Source organism: Cylas formicarius, unplaced genomic scaffold (genome assembly GCF_029955315.1).
Source record: "Cylas formicarius isolate icCylForm1 unplaced genomic scaffold, icCylForm1.1 PGA_scaffold_4__25_contigs__length_36172078, whole genome shotgun sequence".
Lineage (NCBI taxonomy): Eukaryota > Metazoa > Arthropoda > Insecta > Coleoptera > Brentidae > Cylas > Cylas formicarius.
Genome location: NW_026844334.1, coordinates 1,996,868 through 2,013,202, shown reverse-complemented (window position 1 = coordinate 2,013,202; position 16,335 = coordinate 1,996,868). Strand labels below are relative to the sequence as shown.

General features: G+C 35.9%; 1 protein-coding gene across 4 annotated transcripts in view; it reads left to right on the top strand.

The window, feature by feature from the left end:
* The first annotated feature begins 1,675 nt into the window (after positions 1-1,675).
* Positions 1,676-16,335, top strand: part of LOC132700559 (sodium-dependent transporter bedraggled) — a 47,453-nt gene continuing 32,793 nt past the window's right edge. The window contains exons 1-3 of one of the 4 annotated variants that reach the window (XM_060667959.1): positions 1,676-2,169; positions 13,765-14,335; positions 15,422-15,977. In XM_060667959.1, the coding sequence (XP_060523942.1) occupies positions 13,786-14,335; positions 15,422-15,977 (1,106 nt within the window). In that variant the 5' untranslated portion in view covers positions 1,676-2,169; positions 13,765-13,785. Of the gene's footprint in view, positions 2,170-13,764; positions 14,411-15,421; positions 15,978-16,335 lie in introns of all 4 variants that reach the window. The other 3 variants (XM_060667956.1, XM_060667955.1, XM_060667957.1) reach the window with 3 other exon arrangements.

Sequence of the window (16,335 nt, the reverse complement as noted above, 5' to 3'; positions counted from 1 at the left end):
AAGACACTCGCCCATTAATGGTTGAAAAATGGTAGACTTTGATATTCCTTTTTAAATCGTTAAGTATTTGGTAGTACCTGGCTTTATTTTTGCAGCTACATGGTTACATAGTAAATTAAAAAGGTCGAACTGTACGTAATAATTGCTTGCGTTTTTTTTAGACCTCTACGACAAGGAAACCTAAGCTAATCGAACCCAATACAAACTAAACATCAAAAGTCTCATTTTTTCAATACTGCGCACGAGGTGTCTTAATTTTTGAGATGCAGGGTGACATTAACTTTTTAGAAAAAATATGTTTTTCATAATAATTGTGAAACCGGAGCAGCAATCTTGGTGCTCAGCTTCTATGGGCCAAGAATTATTTCTTTTAAGAATCATATCGAATTAATTTCTATTCCCTCTTCGTTTTCTATTGACTGGATGGAGCATTTAACATAGGTGTTAATTCGGAGTGAAAATGGAGTCTTATTCTTACCCGCTTTTACTCAGTTAGGCAAGTTAGCTAAGGACGATCGCCCATTAACAGACTCCCAATGGTAGACAATCACGTCGTTTTTACTACTTCGGGCACTTTACGTAAGGCCACTCGCCCATACACGGTTGGTTTACCTTTCTTTTTTGAGTTGTTTACTATCACTTGGTTATAATTTTGTAGGTAGAAGGTTGCTTGATTTTTTTATGAATAATAAGAAGACACTACGTTGTTGTGATTGATTGAAGTTCTTCAACCCTAATTAAGGATCTATTGTTCCCAGGGTGTTTTCCAATTGAATGTCAATAATTAAGGGGGCGATTTTTGGGTCCATTTTGAAAAAAAAACTTAATATTTATAGATGTCCTAAACGTCTTACTTTTTGAGATGCCATGTGGTTAAGTTATTAAAAGTATTTTTTTTTAATATCTGTAATACCACTTTAGACATGTTCATGAAATTTGGCACATACATATCAAGAGGCATTCTTTAGTGTACCACATTTTATTTTGGCAGACAATGGTGGTGCGCCACTGAATTTCCTTAAAATAAAAATAATTCTTACAATCTAAACTCATTTCTAAAGCAATTAAATATTTTGATCTTTGTGCGATGGTCTAAAAAAAAATAAGGGGTCAAATGCAAATATTACTATTTTTTTAAGGAAATCAGTGGTGTGCCACTGTCTACGAACAAATAATATTTTTTTTGATTAGGTCGTCACTGTACTGCTTAATTCGAGTTTTTTTTTGTGAAAAAATAAAATTTCTATCTAAAAGAAAATATCTAGCTTTTAGTGACCATCTAGTGTAGAAGACTGTTCTGTTTACTTTTACAATTTAAATGAGATCTCCTAACATCCTAACAACAAGAAAAATAATAAACGATTCTAATTTAAAAGAAAAACACTGCCCACTATTGTTTGTTAATAAATTATTAACACCCTTTTTGAAAAAAAGTAGAACATAGGAAAGAGTCCAGCACCAAGTTCAGGATTTTCATCAATATGTAGACCACTATTTTTTAAAATAACAATACTCCATTTTTTGAAGAATTTCAATAAAACAGGTAGACAATTACTTAAGTAAGATACAACATTTAACGTATGTTGTTATGACCATAATAATAATTTTCATTTTAAGAGAAATCTCTCGAAAAAAAAAAGTCGCTGGTAACCAGTTCGTCCCTATCTGGCGGCCGCAGCCGAATATATCCGCGTTCTTTCTTCGGGTACCGTCGACGGCGAACCACCGTACCCTCGGGCCAGGTGGGTTTAGGCGGAGGAGGTTCATGGCCAAAGAATGGCCCGACTCCAACGATAAGACTCAGTTTCGCCGCAAACGCATCGACGCGGCGTACGTGTCCGCCGCTTTCTGGCCATCAGTGGCGTCGAATCGACGTTTTCCAACGCAACCGGGTGACGTTTCACTCGAAACGAGCGCACGTACAGCAACGCGGATCGTCTTGTTGTGATACCAGCGACTACTTGTTGCCTGGTTACCGTCGCGGCCGTCTTGATTAGTTTTTCTTCTTCTTCGCGAACATACACGCGGAAGTTCGCGACCACGACTCGAAATTGGGCAACCGATGCGTTAAATGGACCAACGAAAGTGGTTTAGATCGATATAAACGTGTGTGCGCGTCCGCGGGGCCCGAAACTGGTCCGACACGCCTAATAGTTGCTTTTCGAGCAGGTTTGGTTCTTCTTTTTACGTTTTCTGTGAGCGAAGTTTGCCACAAAAGGCTTCCCGCGATACCCCCGTACACGAATTTTTCGAAAATTTTTGTATTTTCGGAAAAAAGCACCTTTCAAATAGTACACTCACGAATTGTCGAGAGGTTTTTGAAGGAAAACAAAGTTTACGACTTACTGATCATTTAACCTCACTTCGTCGCCTATTGCACCGCAATTTTTAATAAAAAATCACTTAAGAAACGTAACCATTTATTATTAAGCGGTTTTCGGAAAGGGATGCATTGAAAGTTTGTTTTTTCTTTACGAACGATCGAGGTTTTGGTTTCTTCGGCCACCGGAGCTTACAAAATTTCGTCAAGAAATGAAAATGCTTAGTTCTTGCTGACGTTTTCGAATATCACAGAAGCACGAATTGGTTATAAATATGTCAACACTGGGATCTGTAATTCGAAAATTTCGAAATAATCCACCATTTGTTGTTGTTATTTTGTTTGTTTGTTGTTGAAAATACAAGAAAAATAAATACAATCACCAATATATAAGTATCCATCGTTTTTGTTATATTTATTCATTAGAATTCATTAGAATGTAATGTAATGTGTCACGGAATATAAACAACGACGGTATTTCGAACACACGGCGACTTGATTTTAAACGAATTAACGATAAAATTGAGATTTATATAATCGAAAATACCTAAAATCATTAAAGGCAACGTTCTCGCGAAAAATATATAAAAAATACTGGTTTCCCCTTTTTTCTTTATCCAAATTGAAAATATTTTCCATAAACTGTTGATTCATCGCGAAAATCTTGACAACTTTATCCGGGGGACTTCGCAAATTATTACGCCTCCCAAACATCGTGCTCTGAAGCACTTGTATAGGGTTCTCTGCAGTGGCGTGCCTATTAAACGAATGCGGAAGGTACCGGACGATTAGAAATGTTTATGTTTAAAGATAATATCGATTTTTTTTTTGTTGCTGTCCAATACGGCTTGTTGTGATACTTGGATACAAGAATTTTTCAATTTTTTTTTATAACAACAAAGAGTACTTTTCAAATAGTAAATGATATAACAGTTCGTAAATTATCACGAAATAACCGCCTGATACTAAATGGTTTTTTGGAGAATACTATAGAATATCGATAGTTTAATTAGAAGAAATTCCGTCGACGTTGCCAGCTTTACAAATAAAATCACTAGTCTTAATGTGTTTCTAAATAAAAAACATCAATACTGTTTAGTTAATTTTTTTTATTATACGCCAAGTAATCACAATTTTTTCCGCCATTGGATAGTACATTTACATATTGAAAGAATGAAAATATTTTTGTTGTTTGTTGAAGTTTGCAAATGACACAGAAACAAAAATTTATTATATGTACATTTCGCAATTTGTTATAAATATGTCAGCACTCTACAAATCTATCCGGAAATGTAAGTTTTAGGGTATCTATTCTTTCTTTTTTGGGAAACTTCTGAAAAAAAAAAGGATTAAAATAAAATACGTACTTTAATTGAATTACTGATTTAGTGCGAAATTATCAGAAAATCTTGACAACCTCCTCTGGCATGCCTCCGGAAATCCCTCTACCTCTTCAAAACCGTGCCTTTAAGCAGTGGCGTGCGTATTAAACGAATTTGGAATGTACCGGACGATTAGAAATGTTTTATGTTTAAAGATAAAATGATTTTTTTGTTGCCATCCAATACCGCTTCTTGTGATACTTGGATACAAGAATTTTTCGAAATTTTTGATAATACTACAAAATACCTTTCAAATGGTAAATGATAAAACAATTCGCAAATTATCACTAAATAACCTGATATAAATGGTTTTTAGTAAGAAATATCGATAGGGTAGTTGCGGTTGATAGCAATGGCCGCCAATAAATTTGGTCGACGTTTACAAATATAGTTACTGGTGTCAATGAATTTATAAATAAAAATATTAATACTGTTTAAAACTAATTAACTTGTTTTTATTAGATGTCAAGTAATTGCAAATTTTTGTTATATGTTTAGTATATTTTTTAAAGTTTCTCACATAAAAGATTGGTTAGTTCCGCCATTCGATAGTTGCAACGTTTACATATTGAAAGAATTGAAACATTTTTGTTGTCTCTTGAAGTTTTCAAATGACACAGAAACAAAAATTTATTATATGTACATTTCCCAATTTGTTATAAATATGGCAATACTACAAATAAAAATCGGAATAAAAATATTAAAATAAAATACGTACGTATAACTCGTTACGCTCCTCTTTACTATTTCTTCGTTAGAATCAAGTTGCCGTGTAGGTAAAATACAACATACAACATAATTATAATTAAGTTGGCAGCATTGGCGCTCAACCTAAATTTCATGTGTCACGGAATATGAACAACGACGGTCTTTCATACACACGGCAACTTGATTTTTGCAAACTGAAGGATATTTAACGCTTGACGCGTCGAGAGACTTTCGGTCTGTAAATAATAACAATAAACTCGGAAATAAAAATTTAGTACTAAAAAGAAGTTAATTTGAACACTGGCACGTTCAAATGTTGCATTAAAATCGCTCACAAAATAAAAAGTTATATATAAAAACAATTTTTTGCTTTTTTTTTTCATGTTGACAATTTTATCTCGCGAGACTCCGCAAATCCCTGTGCCTCCTCGAAATCGTGCCTTTACGCAAAAGTTTCTCTGCAGTGGCGTGCGTAGTAAACGAACTCGCAAGGCGCACACGATTGGAATCTTTTAAATTTTTAAGCGGCAACGTAAATTTCGATTCAGTGAGACGCGGCTTACCCGTTCGCATGTCAACGGAGCTTATCGTCTCTCTATGTGTATTATCATATCGTTAAAATTACGTGCTTTCGTGCAATTAGCTGTATAATACGCGTTTCCACCGTCCTGGGTTGTTGTTGAGGAAAAATCGCTTAAACATGATGAAGTTTTCTAGAGAAAATTTGATTATATGTTTTTTAAGTGCTCTGAAAAAAAGGAGCTGGTTATATTGAACATTGAATTCAGTTCTCGTCTAATTTTGTTTAATACAGCGACAATGGTTCAGAAAAAAAAAACATATTATTTGGAGAATGAAATTTAAAATCTTTTACCGTGGGAAACGAAACTGACAAAATGCTACTTTCCGCACGCTAGATCTGTGTTTAATTAAGTATTTTACAAAAGGGAGTAGAAACAAATATCAAATTGATTGATTTACGGATATCAAAGTTTTTAAAATTAATCTACGTAATCTTACTATATTTTTAAAATATATAAATGGAGAGCTTATAATAATTTTACTGGACTCAGAAAGTGATACTGAAAGTAACCTTAGTGACTGAACTTTAGATGAGAAAAAGACTCTCATTTAGTTAAAACGTATTTTGAAATCTATGTGGTGATATTTATATTTTTATATTTATATTCAGATGAAAAAGTTAAGAGGCAAAAAAAAAGTGTTTTTGTGTAAATGTTAGCTCTTATTTTTCAAAATATAATAAATTTTTTACTAAAAAAAGGTGACGGGTATAAAATAAAAATTAGGGGACATTGTGGGGAATTGCTAGAAATTAAGAGCTATGGGAAACGTAGGCATTGTGAAGAACTGTGGGGCCATTGGAGGGCATTATGGGGACTAGTCAAAAAATACGGTTTTACGTTTAAAAATAATTTGTAATGGCTTTATTGCAAATTTATGACGTGCAAGACCTCGAATCGTAAATTTTCCCAAATTAATTTCACGGTAAAAACCGCGATATACGTAAAAGCCTGGTTTTCCCGACTACCAGTTTACATTCTCGACGCTGGTGGTGAAAATAATCGATACGGCGGCGGCTTTTCAAACGCCCCCCTTTTCAATTAGTCCGGGCGATCGATGGCGACCGGAAAAGGCAAACAAACATGGGTCTACGTAAAAATAGTTGACATTTTCGTGGAAGCGCAAAGATCATTGGCTTTCGGTTCCGTAAATATCCCAAAACTGAACTAAAACTTTCAACGTTTCCAATGAACCCGACGAAGGCAAAAAATCACGAACTTCTAAATACAGAGTGTCTAGATAGCGTGTCAAAGTAATATATCGTGTTTATTATTTGTTTTAGAGAATTATGTTATTGGGTTGTTCGGAAAGTCATTTCGTTTTTTTTGGGGAACATGAAAGACAGTTTTCGTATAATGAATAAATATTTTATTAAATTATATATTGGCCATTCTGGTCCAACACCTTTTGCCATCTTTCTGGCAGTAACATAATTCCCTCTCATAAAAGTTTTGGTCCTTGCTGGCAAAAAACTGGTTCAGGTGGTTTTTGACATCTTCATTTGAGGTAAAGGTTTTGCCATCCAAAAAATTTTGCAGGGACCGGAACAAATGGTAGTCGGAAGGCTCCAGATCTGGAGAATATGGTGGATTGCAGTACGTCCCATTCAAGCTGTAAAAGTTTTTGGCGAGTGACCAAACTTGTGTGAGGTCTCGCATTATCCTGGTGGAACACTACACCCTTCCTGTTGATTAATTCGGGCCTCTTCTCTTTAAGTAAATCATTCAATTTGTCCAGACTTCTGAATTAATCGTTGTATTGTCCGGCAAAAGCTCAAAAAAAACGATTCCTTTGACATCCCATCAAACGGAGAGCATCACCTTTTTTTGGTGAATGTTGGCTTTTGACACGCTTTGAGCCGGTTCATCTTTTCTGCTCCATGACCTCTTGCGTTTAACATTGTTGTATACAACCCATTTTTCGTCCCCAGTAATAATCCGCTTCAAAAATGGATCATGTTCTTGACGTTTGAGGAGCGAATCACACACGTCAACGGGACGACACAAATTTCGCTCCGTAAGGACATGGGGCACCCACACATCGAGCTTCGAGGTTAAGCCTATGCCTTTCAAATGGCCATAAACAGTCGACAAATTTAATCTCTCACCGATCTCTCGTGTGGTTATTCGCTGATTTGCATCAACTAATGCCTTTATCGCATCTTTGTCAGCTTCGACCGGCCTTCCAGACCGTGGTGCATCTTCGACATTAAAATTGCCGGATCGAAATTTTGCAAACCAGTTCTGGCACTGGCGTACTGTTAACACGCCTTCTCCATACACATCCGTCAATTTTTTTCTCGCTTGGACAGCATTTTTTCCTTTTCTGAAGTAAAAAAGTAAAATATGACGAAAATGCTGCTTATTGCTTTCCATATTTAACAGGGGACCAAGCAAAAACTACTGCGTAGAATTAATAGAACTTTTTCACACACAAGCCTTGCAATATCAGCTCTCGAGACATATAATGGTTATGCGGCTTAAGTGTGAAGTTGGTTTCGAAAAAACGTAATTAAGTCCTCTGACGGGAAAAAACGAAATGACTTTCCGAACATCTATAAATACAGAATTTATAGATGAGACTAAAAGAAATAAAAAATCATTGATTTTCTAAAAAAAAATCATAATTTTTTTAATTTTTTTGACTCCAATTAATTTTTTTAAATTTCCCAAGAAATAGTTGACCGTATAAATTTAATAAAATCCAATAAACCCTTTACTAATTTTTAGAAGGAAAATTGGGCCCTTACTGGATACATCATTTATTAACAATGGTATAAATTTATAAATTATGTTTTTGATGTTTTTTTTTTGACACTCCAATATGGCTTGACAGCTATGTAGATCTTGCATCCGCAAGGTTCAAACAAAGAAGAGGTCCAAACAAAGAAAAAAAAATCAGCCAAACAGCTGAAAGGCAATTTTTGCTACTAATTCTTGCTTTCGATGAATTAAAAAAAAAGACATTCACAGACCTGGTTATTCGCCACCATCAAGAATAACGTCATCAACAAGTATTTTTTAGATGACATCTACGAGGACGAAAGGGCAAAATATTTTTGTTCTCTGTCATGCAGCACAAGAATATTTAAGCATTTTAAAACCAATATCAGTTGTTCTGCTATAAGAAGTGTCCAATACAACCCAGGAAGACAATAAGTACAGTTTTCATTCTACAAGAGTAACCTCGCAGGTGTAAAACGAAGAGGCATACTGAATACTCCCCCAAATTTTATCATTGAAGGATTTTTAAAAGAAAATTGCTAGAAGAAAAAAAAAGAGAAAAAACACTGGCAAAAGAAAAGAAAAAACATTATTTTATAATAGCTATAGATTACCAAGAAAAGAATCGTAAGCAAATAATGGATAAATGGATCATATTATTACTTGTTCTTCAAATCTGTGCTTTCAAATAGTGAGAGTGTTCTGCTATTAAGCAATCCTGTTATTTTTTGTGAAACCGTTGCAGCGAGATAGAAGAAACATTTCTTTCTCATTGTTTTAGATACCTTAAGTTTTTGTTTTTAGTTGCGTAGATAAGGCTGTTCACGATTTCATTTGGCATACCTGCAAAAAATCTGAAAATTGGCGTTGGTGATCAAGTTTATTTGTGATCTGTTAGGAGTGGTGGTCCCATCTTAAATGACTATTAATAATTACTCGAAGATACTTAAATTTATGACGAATTTTGATTGGAATGTTGCGATTTCAATATTTTTTTAATATTTAGTTGCAGTAACACTGGGTGGAATTGTTATATGTTGATTTCCTGTACACCAAAGTACCACCACACCAGCTTTGTCAGACCATGTAACAGAATTTTCAAAATTTGCTTTATGTAAATCCAATATTACAAAAAACGTAAAAGCAAAAAAATGCTTCTCCTATTTTAAGCTACCCAGTCTATAGTTATGGAACTTATACCATTATCCATTGCAGCTCGTAATCTTCAATGTTGAATGACTAGAAAGTTTAAGTATATCCCAATCGGGAAACGGATTTTTTTCTTTTGACATTATTGCGAATTTCCCACGCAGATTTCCCCATTGTCATCCGCACGTCGATATCCAATATAATTGTGGTTTCTTTCGACCTGGGAACTCGCAGTGTATTAATTTACGTTGTTGAATCGTTAATATTCTACTTATCGCTAGTGCTATTCGAACTCTTTGATAACGTATCCGTGGCAGGTGCAGTATCGCCAGTTTGTTTTTACACAATTTAGATATTTAGGAGTTGCGAAAATAGTACCTATATCAAATTTGAAGAATGGAGAACGTGTCAGTAATATACGCTCACTAATTAATGGTCATTTTGATAGAAGAATTAGCTCAATTCAGTCGAAAGTTTCGTGGCGGGCTTCTTTCGATGTCATTTTCCTTTGGAGTTTTACCCGTTTACGATATTAAGGCTGGTTCTGTCGAGGCACGCCCAGAATTGAACAAAAATGTTTAGGATAATTTATCCGCATAGGACAAAATTTTTATTGTCTTGAACATTAGACATAAGATCAACATTAAACATATTCGTGGAAAATTTCTTGTGAAATTGCGAGCCAGGCCATTTTGTTATACCTCCTGGTATATCTCTTCTATACCTTCATATACTTCTTCTATTCCTCCACATTCTTCTTCCGTATCTCCTCTTTTAGTTACTTACACATCGCTTGATGCCCGTTCATCATTAAAAATTCATTCCTCCATTCGCATTTGTCAATTTTTTTCAAAAAATTTGAAATTGAAGATCAAGTTTTTGAAGAGGATATGACGACTCATAAAAGAAAAAAAAATGCAAGCGTTATTTAGTAGTTATTATTTTTAATATTTTTTAAACAGATTTCAAAAATTTCAACATGTGCTATGGTTCTAACAATATAACAAGAAAACCTTCCTTATTATTACTTGGAAGCATTCAAAAAAGCTGACTATGTTTTCATATTTCTTATTTCGATTTTGTTATAATTTGGGATTGGATGTTCTAAATAAATTCTATTTACCTATAAATAACAATTGTTTTTCTACAGCGTAAGTGAAGACAAAGTAGAGTTCATTATCTCTATTGATTTCGAAAGTTATGAGAAAACGGTAAACGCAAAACTTGTAACGATTTTTAGGATGCACAACTTGACATATTTTAAAATATACGGGGTGTCCAAATAAGTTTGGCGAATAAAACGTACACTTTTTAAATGTGCATCACTCATATTTTATATTAGCATAATTCGACGATCAGATCATACATATAATGATTTTTTTATAATAAATTTTATTTTTACATAATTACAAAATATAATTTATTATATATTATAACTAAAACTTGTATAAAAAATTGTTTATTTATAAAATTTGAAAAGTAAATAAAAGGCTGTCCACCAAAATTTATTATTTAAAAAATTGATAATAATAAATTTAATACTATACCTGTATTGAAATATTTCATATTTTGAAAATAAATTATTAGCAAATAAGATACGAAATCTAGCCATCTTATAACAATGTAAATAGAGAAATTACTAGAAATAATTATTACTATTGATATTTATAAGTCCGTAATTATCAATAGTTGCGATCATTTATTATTATTATTTCAATGATTTCCTTTAAATATGTTATTATTAGTGAGTGATACTTAAAATACTTAAAATATTTTATAGAAAATATTAGTTTGTGGAGTTAAAGAAATGAAAACACAGTAATAACTAATTATGCAATATTTAAATATTAAATATTTATATTTATATATTCGTAAAAGGCTGGTTATCACAGTACTTTAGCAACAGCAAAAAATATGTGCTACAAGAGTTCCTCAGTTAGCATGATGTTTATTTTTAAGATACTTGCAATCAAAAAAACATTTAGTTGAAGTTTTAAGATTCAAATCGTATGATAAGTTTTATCACCAGAAGCTTTATTGGAATCAATGAAGCAGACACACAGTTCTTGATTCATACCTATGCACCATTGGGCAATAACGTTCAGGGCAAGTAGTACTTCTCTTGTTCCTAAGAATTCAGTCTCGATGATACCTTATTCTAATATTCTATTTGTATATCCTGTTATGTATCCGCTTCAGAAATATTTTTAATGTGTGACACATGAGACTGATTGTTCGGAAGTTTTCTACATTGTCTTGCATTATGTTCTCTGGGTATAATACCTGTGTTGTATTTGGGCTTATATAGAACTTGTAGATTATGTATGTTGTCCTCTCTTACCAAGGTAATAATTTCTTTGGGTAAAATCTGTAGATATAAGAAAGTGATTAACTGATACGAACTAAGGAAAGACCAGGGCAAGCTGTAAGAATGAAATATGGCCGAAGAGGTCCGTATATTTATTTATTTATGTATGTATTTATGTTTAAATCTAAAATAAAATTGCAAATTATTTTTATTACCTACTTAAATTACTTAAAATTATTCACATAATATATCAGTATCACTATCGCTATCATCGCCTGTTCTAATTATTATTTGTTCTATATTATTGTTCTGCTTTTTCTATATGTGTAACAGAATTTGCCCAACTTTGTGAAGGGATGTTAAAACCTTCGGTTTCTATAAGTTTGAGGACATTGGAGTTAACACGGGGAAGAACATTGTTACGGCGAATGGCAGATTTCAGTTGGTGCCAAACATGTTCAATGGGATTAAATACACAGTGGTAAGGTGGAAGCCTTAAAACTGTATGCCCTGGATTTTTTGCATAATTATCACAGACGTATTCCTCTTGAAGGTTCAAGCTTTGTAGAACCTCAATTAATTGCTTTTTGGTATAATCTTCGTGAAAATAAATGTCGTTATTACACATGTAGTTTTGGATTGTTGCTTTTGTGTCACATGAGGAAGGGGTTTTAGTCAACTATCTACTGTGCACTGTCCCTTACAATGACGCTATTAGGAGGAATGTTTGGAACTAGTTTGTCTTTAAACCAACTTTCAAATAAATCAGCGGTGGTGTCTTCATGGTAATCCAGGGAAGAATCTTTAATATTTTTTACAGACAGAGAAAGTTCATTTGGAATCCAACCATTTTTAGAGCCAGCATGCAAAATAGTTATTCTTTTACCTCTTTTTGATGACGCGTTTGTTTTACACATCAGTTGAGTCCATCCAAGTAAATAATTGGCCTTGGTTGTACTCTGTAAATCCTAATTTTTTCTAGATGTTCCAGTCGCCATTTCCGAATTGTAAAAGATTCCCATTCAAAAGCAATTGGTCACTTTCTTGCAGCTTTTCCATTTTTTATGGTCTTTATAGCACAGATGACCTCTTCTTTAGTTATTTCTAGTCTATTCTTATCTGGTTCTATTCTTATTCTGTTAATATCTCTATCATCGTTGAAAAGTTCTATTATGTATTACTTCCATGTTCTGAACTTTTCTTCCACCTCGATGATAATTCTACCATTGTGATCAGTTAGTATTGCCGGTTGTCTCTTTTTATATAATCCCGCCATTTCTTTTATTTTTTCTTGTAGAACCTCTGTTATAAATTATTATTAGTTTTAATTCAATGGTGAAACGTATGTCAAGTTGTATAGAATTTAAATTGCTGAAGAATTCTTGGTCGTGAGACCAAATACCAAGCCTTTCCATAATTTTGGTTTTAGATGGAAGGTGTCAAAGCATTTCATAATTATATTACAGAAAGAAGTTATTAGAAAAATATGTTTCAATCAAGATGAGGAAGCAGAAAAGTATTTTAAATATTTAAGTATGGTTAAAGGCTGTGCGATATAAAAAGGAAGACGTCGGCAGAGTTTATCGCTGTCGTTGAAAACTTCACGCTTTTTAACGGCCGCGAATGTTTATATCTCTGACGCAAATATTTGGGTTACCGTTGCTCGAACGGAAACACGCATGGCCGGTCAAAAACAACATACAGTAATTCGGTTAAATTTTTGATGAAGATCGACGTGAATTCGTCGAAAAAATTAACGCCGCGGCTACGAAAGGTCGCCGTTTCAAATGGGAGAGGTCTCGATCTCTGTTAACCACGTAGAAAGTCATCCCGAATCGACGAGTCAGGGGCCCGTGAGTCACCGCAGCCAATGTTTGTCGCTAAACGACGTAGAACGTCGCACGAGACGATAAGCGATAGCATTTAAGTAGTAGATATAGTCGGTACGAGTTGCGATGGCATAGTCAGAGAAAAGGTCTCTCTTTACTTTACCTGGTTTGTTCATAGATATAAGAAAGTGACCAATTGCTTTTGAATGGGATTAATATTATTATTATTATTAGCATGCAATGCAATAAATATATAAATAAATAAATATTGTTTAGTATATTTCCTAATAAAACCCCAAATAATTAAATTCTAAGCAAAGTAGGAAGTCAGGGGTTATGTTCCTGTTCTGCATTACCCTATGAATTTACGAATTTACGATTTCCGATTATTTGAACATTCGTTCATTTGCTACCATCTCGTGGGATCGGCCTGCGGGATCGCCCGATTTCACGCCACTAGATTTTTACGTATGGGGTGCGTTAAAGTCGCGCGTCTATTTGCATTAGAATACTGGCTAATTAAAAAGAGGCGATAATTTTCGTATCTAGTAGGCAAATCATTAGTTTTGACGAACCTTGTATAATGTAGAACGAACTTCGATATTAAGAAATTCAGTCGGATATCTCTCCCCCCCCCCTAAAATCTCCAATCCCCGTCGAAATTTAACAGAAAAACGCTTCGCATTTTACGGCGTGATTTCGGACTCGGTATACACGCCCTAATTCGAACCGTACTATACCGACGCACTCCGTTCTGTTGCAGGCGAATTTGCGAACATGCACGATGTCTTCGGAAACTCCAGGTAGCCCGGACGATCTCATCGACTTCCGAGTCGACTCTCCCGTACTGCCCAGAACCGCTTCCCTTTCCGACGTAACCGTCGACACCGACAACCTAATCGATACCGATCTTCCGGTGTTCGAGCGCAAGCTGCAGACCGCCTCCGCTGTCGCGGAACTCCCCCGCAAGCCTCCGGTGGGCGTGGAGGACATCCTGATCAGCATAGAAGACGCAGACGTGGACTGCGTCAGCGAGGAATTCCTGAACTTGTCGCAGGACGAAGAAGCGCTGCAGGTTCTGAAGAACCTCGACGCCCTGCTAGATGAGACTTTAACCGACGAATGCGATGCCCAGCGAGTCATCGACGAGTGTCTCCAGGACTTGGACAACTACCTGCGGACCATCGAGGACGATTCCGACGGCGAAAGTGCCGTAGGAAGCCCGACGGTCGAGGATTTCGATGAAGAAGCCGAGAGAAGTAGGTTGCGGCGCATAGAGGAGAACTACGGCAAATTTTTGGCGTCCGGAGGCACCGATCGTCGCAGCTGCGATGGTGAGCTGCGCAGAACGCGGTCCTGCTGCGCAGTACGCGCCGAAACGTCTCCGTCGAGTGCACCGGGTATGCGCGGTAATGTTTTTTGCTTGCGCATCGGTTTCCAAAGTTATGAGAAAGCGGTAAACGCAAAAGTTGCGAGGGTTGTCGGGATGCACGACTTATTATTTGAAAGTATACAGGGTGACCCAAAAAGCGTTGCGAATAAAACATACATTTTTTAAAATTTAACATTATATGTCTTGAGTGTCGTACGCGTCCAATTTGTCTTTAAGCAATTAGTAAAGGGTTTATTGGACATTGTTTCTTAAGATAAAGCAATTATACGATATGAATACGAAATACTTTTTTTAGTATCGTAAAAAATAAAAATAAGTATGTACATAAAAATTATGAAAATTAAATTAAATTAAACCATTTAAATGTTTTCACCTAATTCTCGATTTTCCACCAGTTCCACTCCTTTGATAAACCACCAATTAAATAGGCGAGACGTATTCGACAACGACAATTTATAGCGCAAAGAGCAAGTTGTTTGCATCTTCTGCGTCGTCACTATTTGTTCCAATAACTTGGACACTCTTTTTTTGGGACGGGTATAACTTCGGCCTGCTTCCGAGAGTCCGGAAAAACCCCAATCAGCAGACGCTCGTTAACAAGGAAAGTGATATGACCGACTAAACGTGGAGTAGTCAAATGAATCATGTTTATATCAATATTGCCTGAGCCATGAGCGTTAGTTTTAATACTAACTAAGGTTTTATTAACTTCCTCTGGGTAAACTAACCAAATTGTTTATTAATAGTATTTTCTACTTAAACTCGAAAGGACTTACATAAAATACCAACTTGTTGTATATTTATTTTATTTTGATGTTGTAATTTAAGGCTCCGGTGACAGTGTTTAGTAGTGCTTTGAAGTCAGTTATAAATAAATAACTTATATTATATATGAAGTGTATAAATGTCTATAATCGGGAGGTATCGTCAAAGTTGGATTGGTTGGTTATAGCAGAGGTTAAAACGTAGCTGAGTTTAAGTAAAAATTTGTTTGTTTCTTCGTAATGAACCTTCTTTGGTTCCGCAGGCAGAGCGACCGTGACGGTGGTCAAAAGGGAACGCGCCCAACTGCAGAGGCGGAAGTCTTCGAGTACGACGGGCCTGGCCGGAACTTCGGGAACGCGTGGCGTCTCGCTCGACCAACTCCGCTTAGATCGGGAACGGCTAGCCCACAACTCGAGCGACTGTTTCACCGGAACCGTAGTGGTGGAGCAGCCGCCCAGTCGCGACGGCACCACTTGGCTTCGCAGCTCGATGAGACGGCTTGAACACCTCGATTTCCAAGCGGAACCGGCCGCTGCCGCCCCAGAGCTGGCGGTTTCTTCCGTCAGGCCCGTTAGTGCCCCCTCCAGGTTACCTCTGAGCGTCGAACGTGCTAGAAGCAGGTCTAGGGAGTCCAGGGTGTCCGGGGAACCGACAGGGAGAGCTAGGAGCAGTTCGGCTTCCTCCAGGTCCAGACCGCCTCGTAGTTTATCATCCAGCGTCTCCAGTTTGGCATCTAGCGTGGAGAGCGCGCTCAGTCAGGCTCGAGTCGAGCCGCCAGCGAGGCAAAGTGGCGAGGCGCAAGCGGGAGGCCACAGACGGTAAGACTTTGATATCTTTCAACACTAAAACTCTATGTGGGTCATGAATTATGTCATTGAAGAGTTTAGAGGACATTTTTGGACTGGACTTTGGATTTTTTTGGATACCAAAACTCTATGGTTGTTTTCAGACATGTAAAATGATCGTCTTTTTAATGTCATGTCATATGACCGTCAGTTACTAATCATTTATGTGACATATGGGTCATTTATGGCATTTAAGAGTTTGGTGGGCATTTTTTTGTAAAACGAAACACATTTTTGGATATCCGTTGCCGATAAAAGATATAAATAAAGTAGCATAGCGCAACACACTCTTATATAACTGGTATAACTTATAATTTTAGTTTCTGAAGAA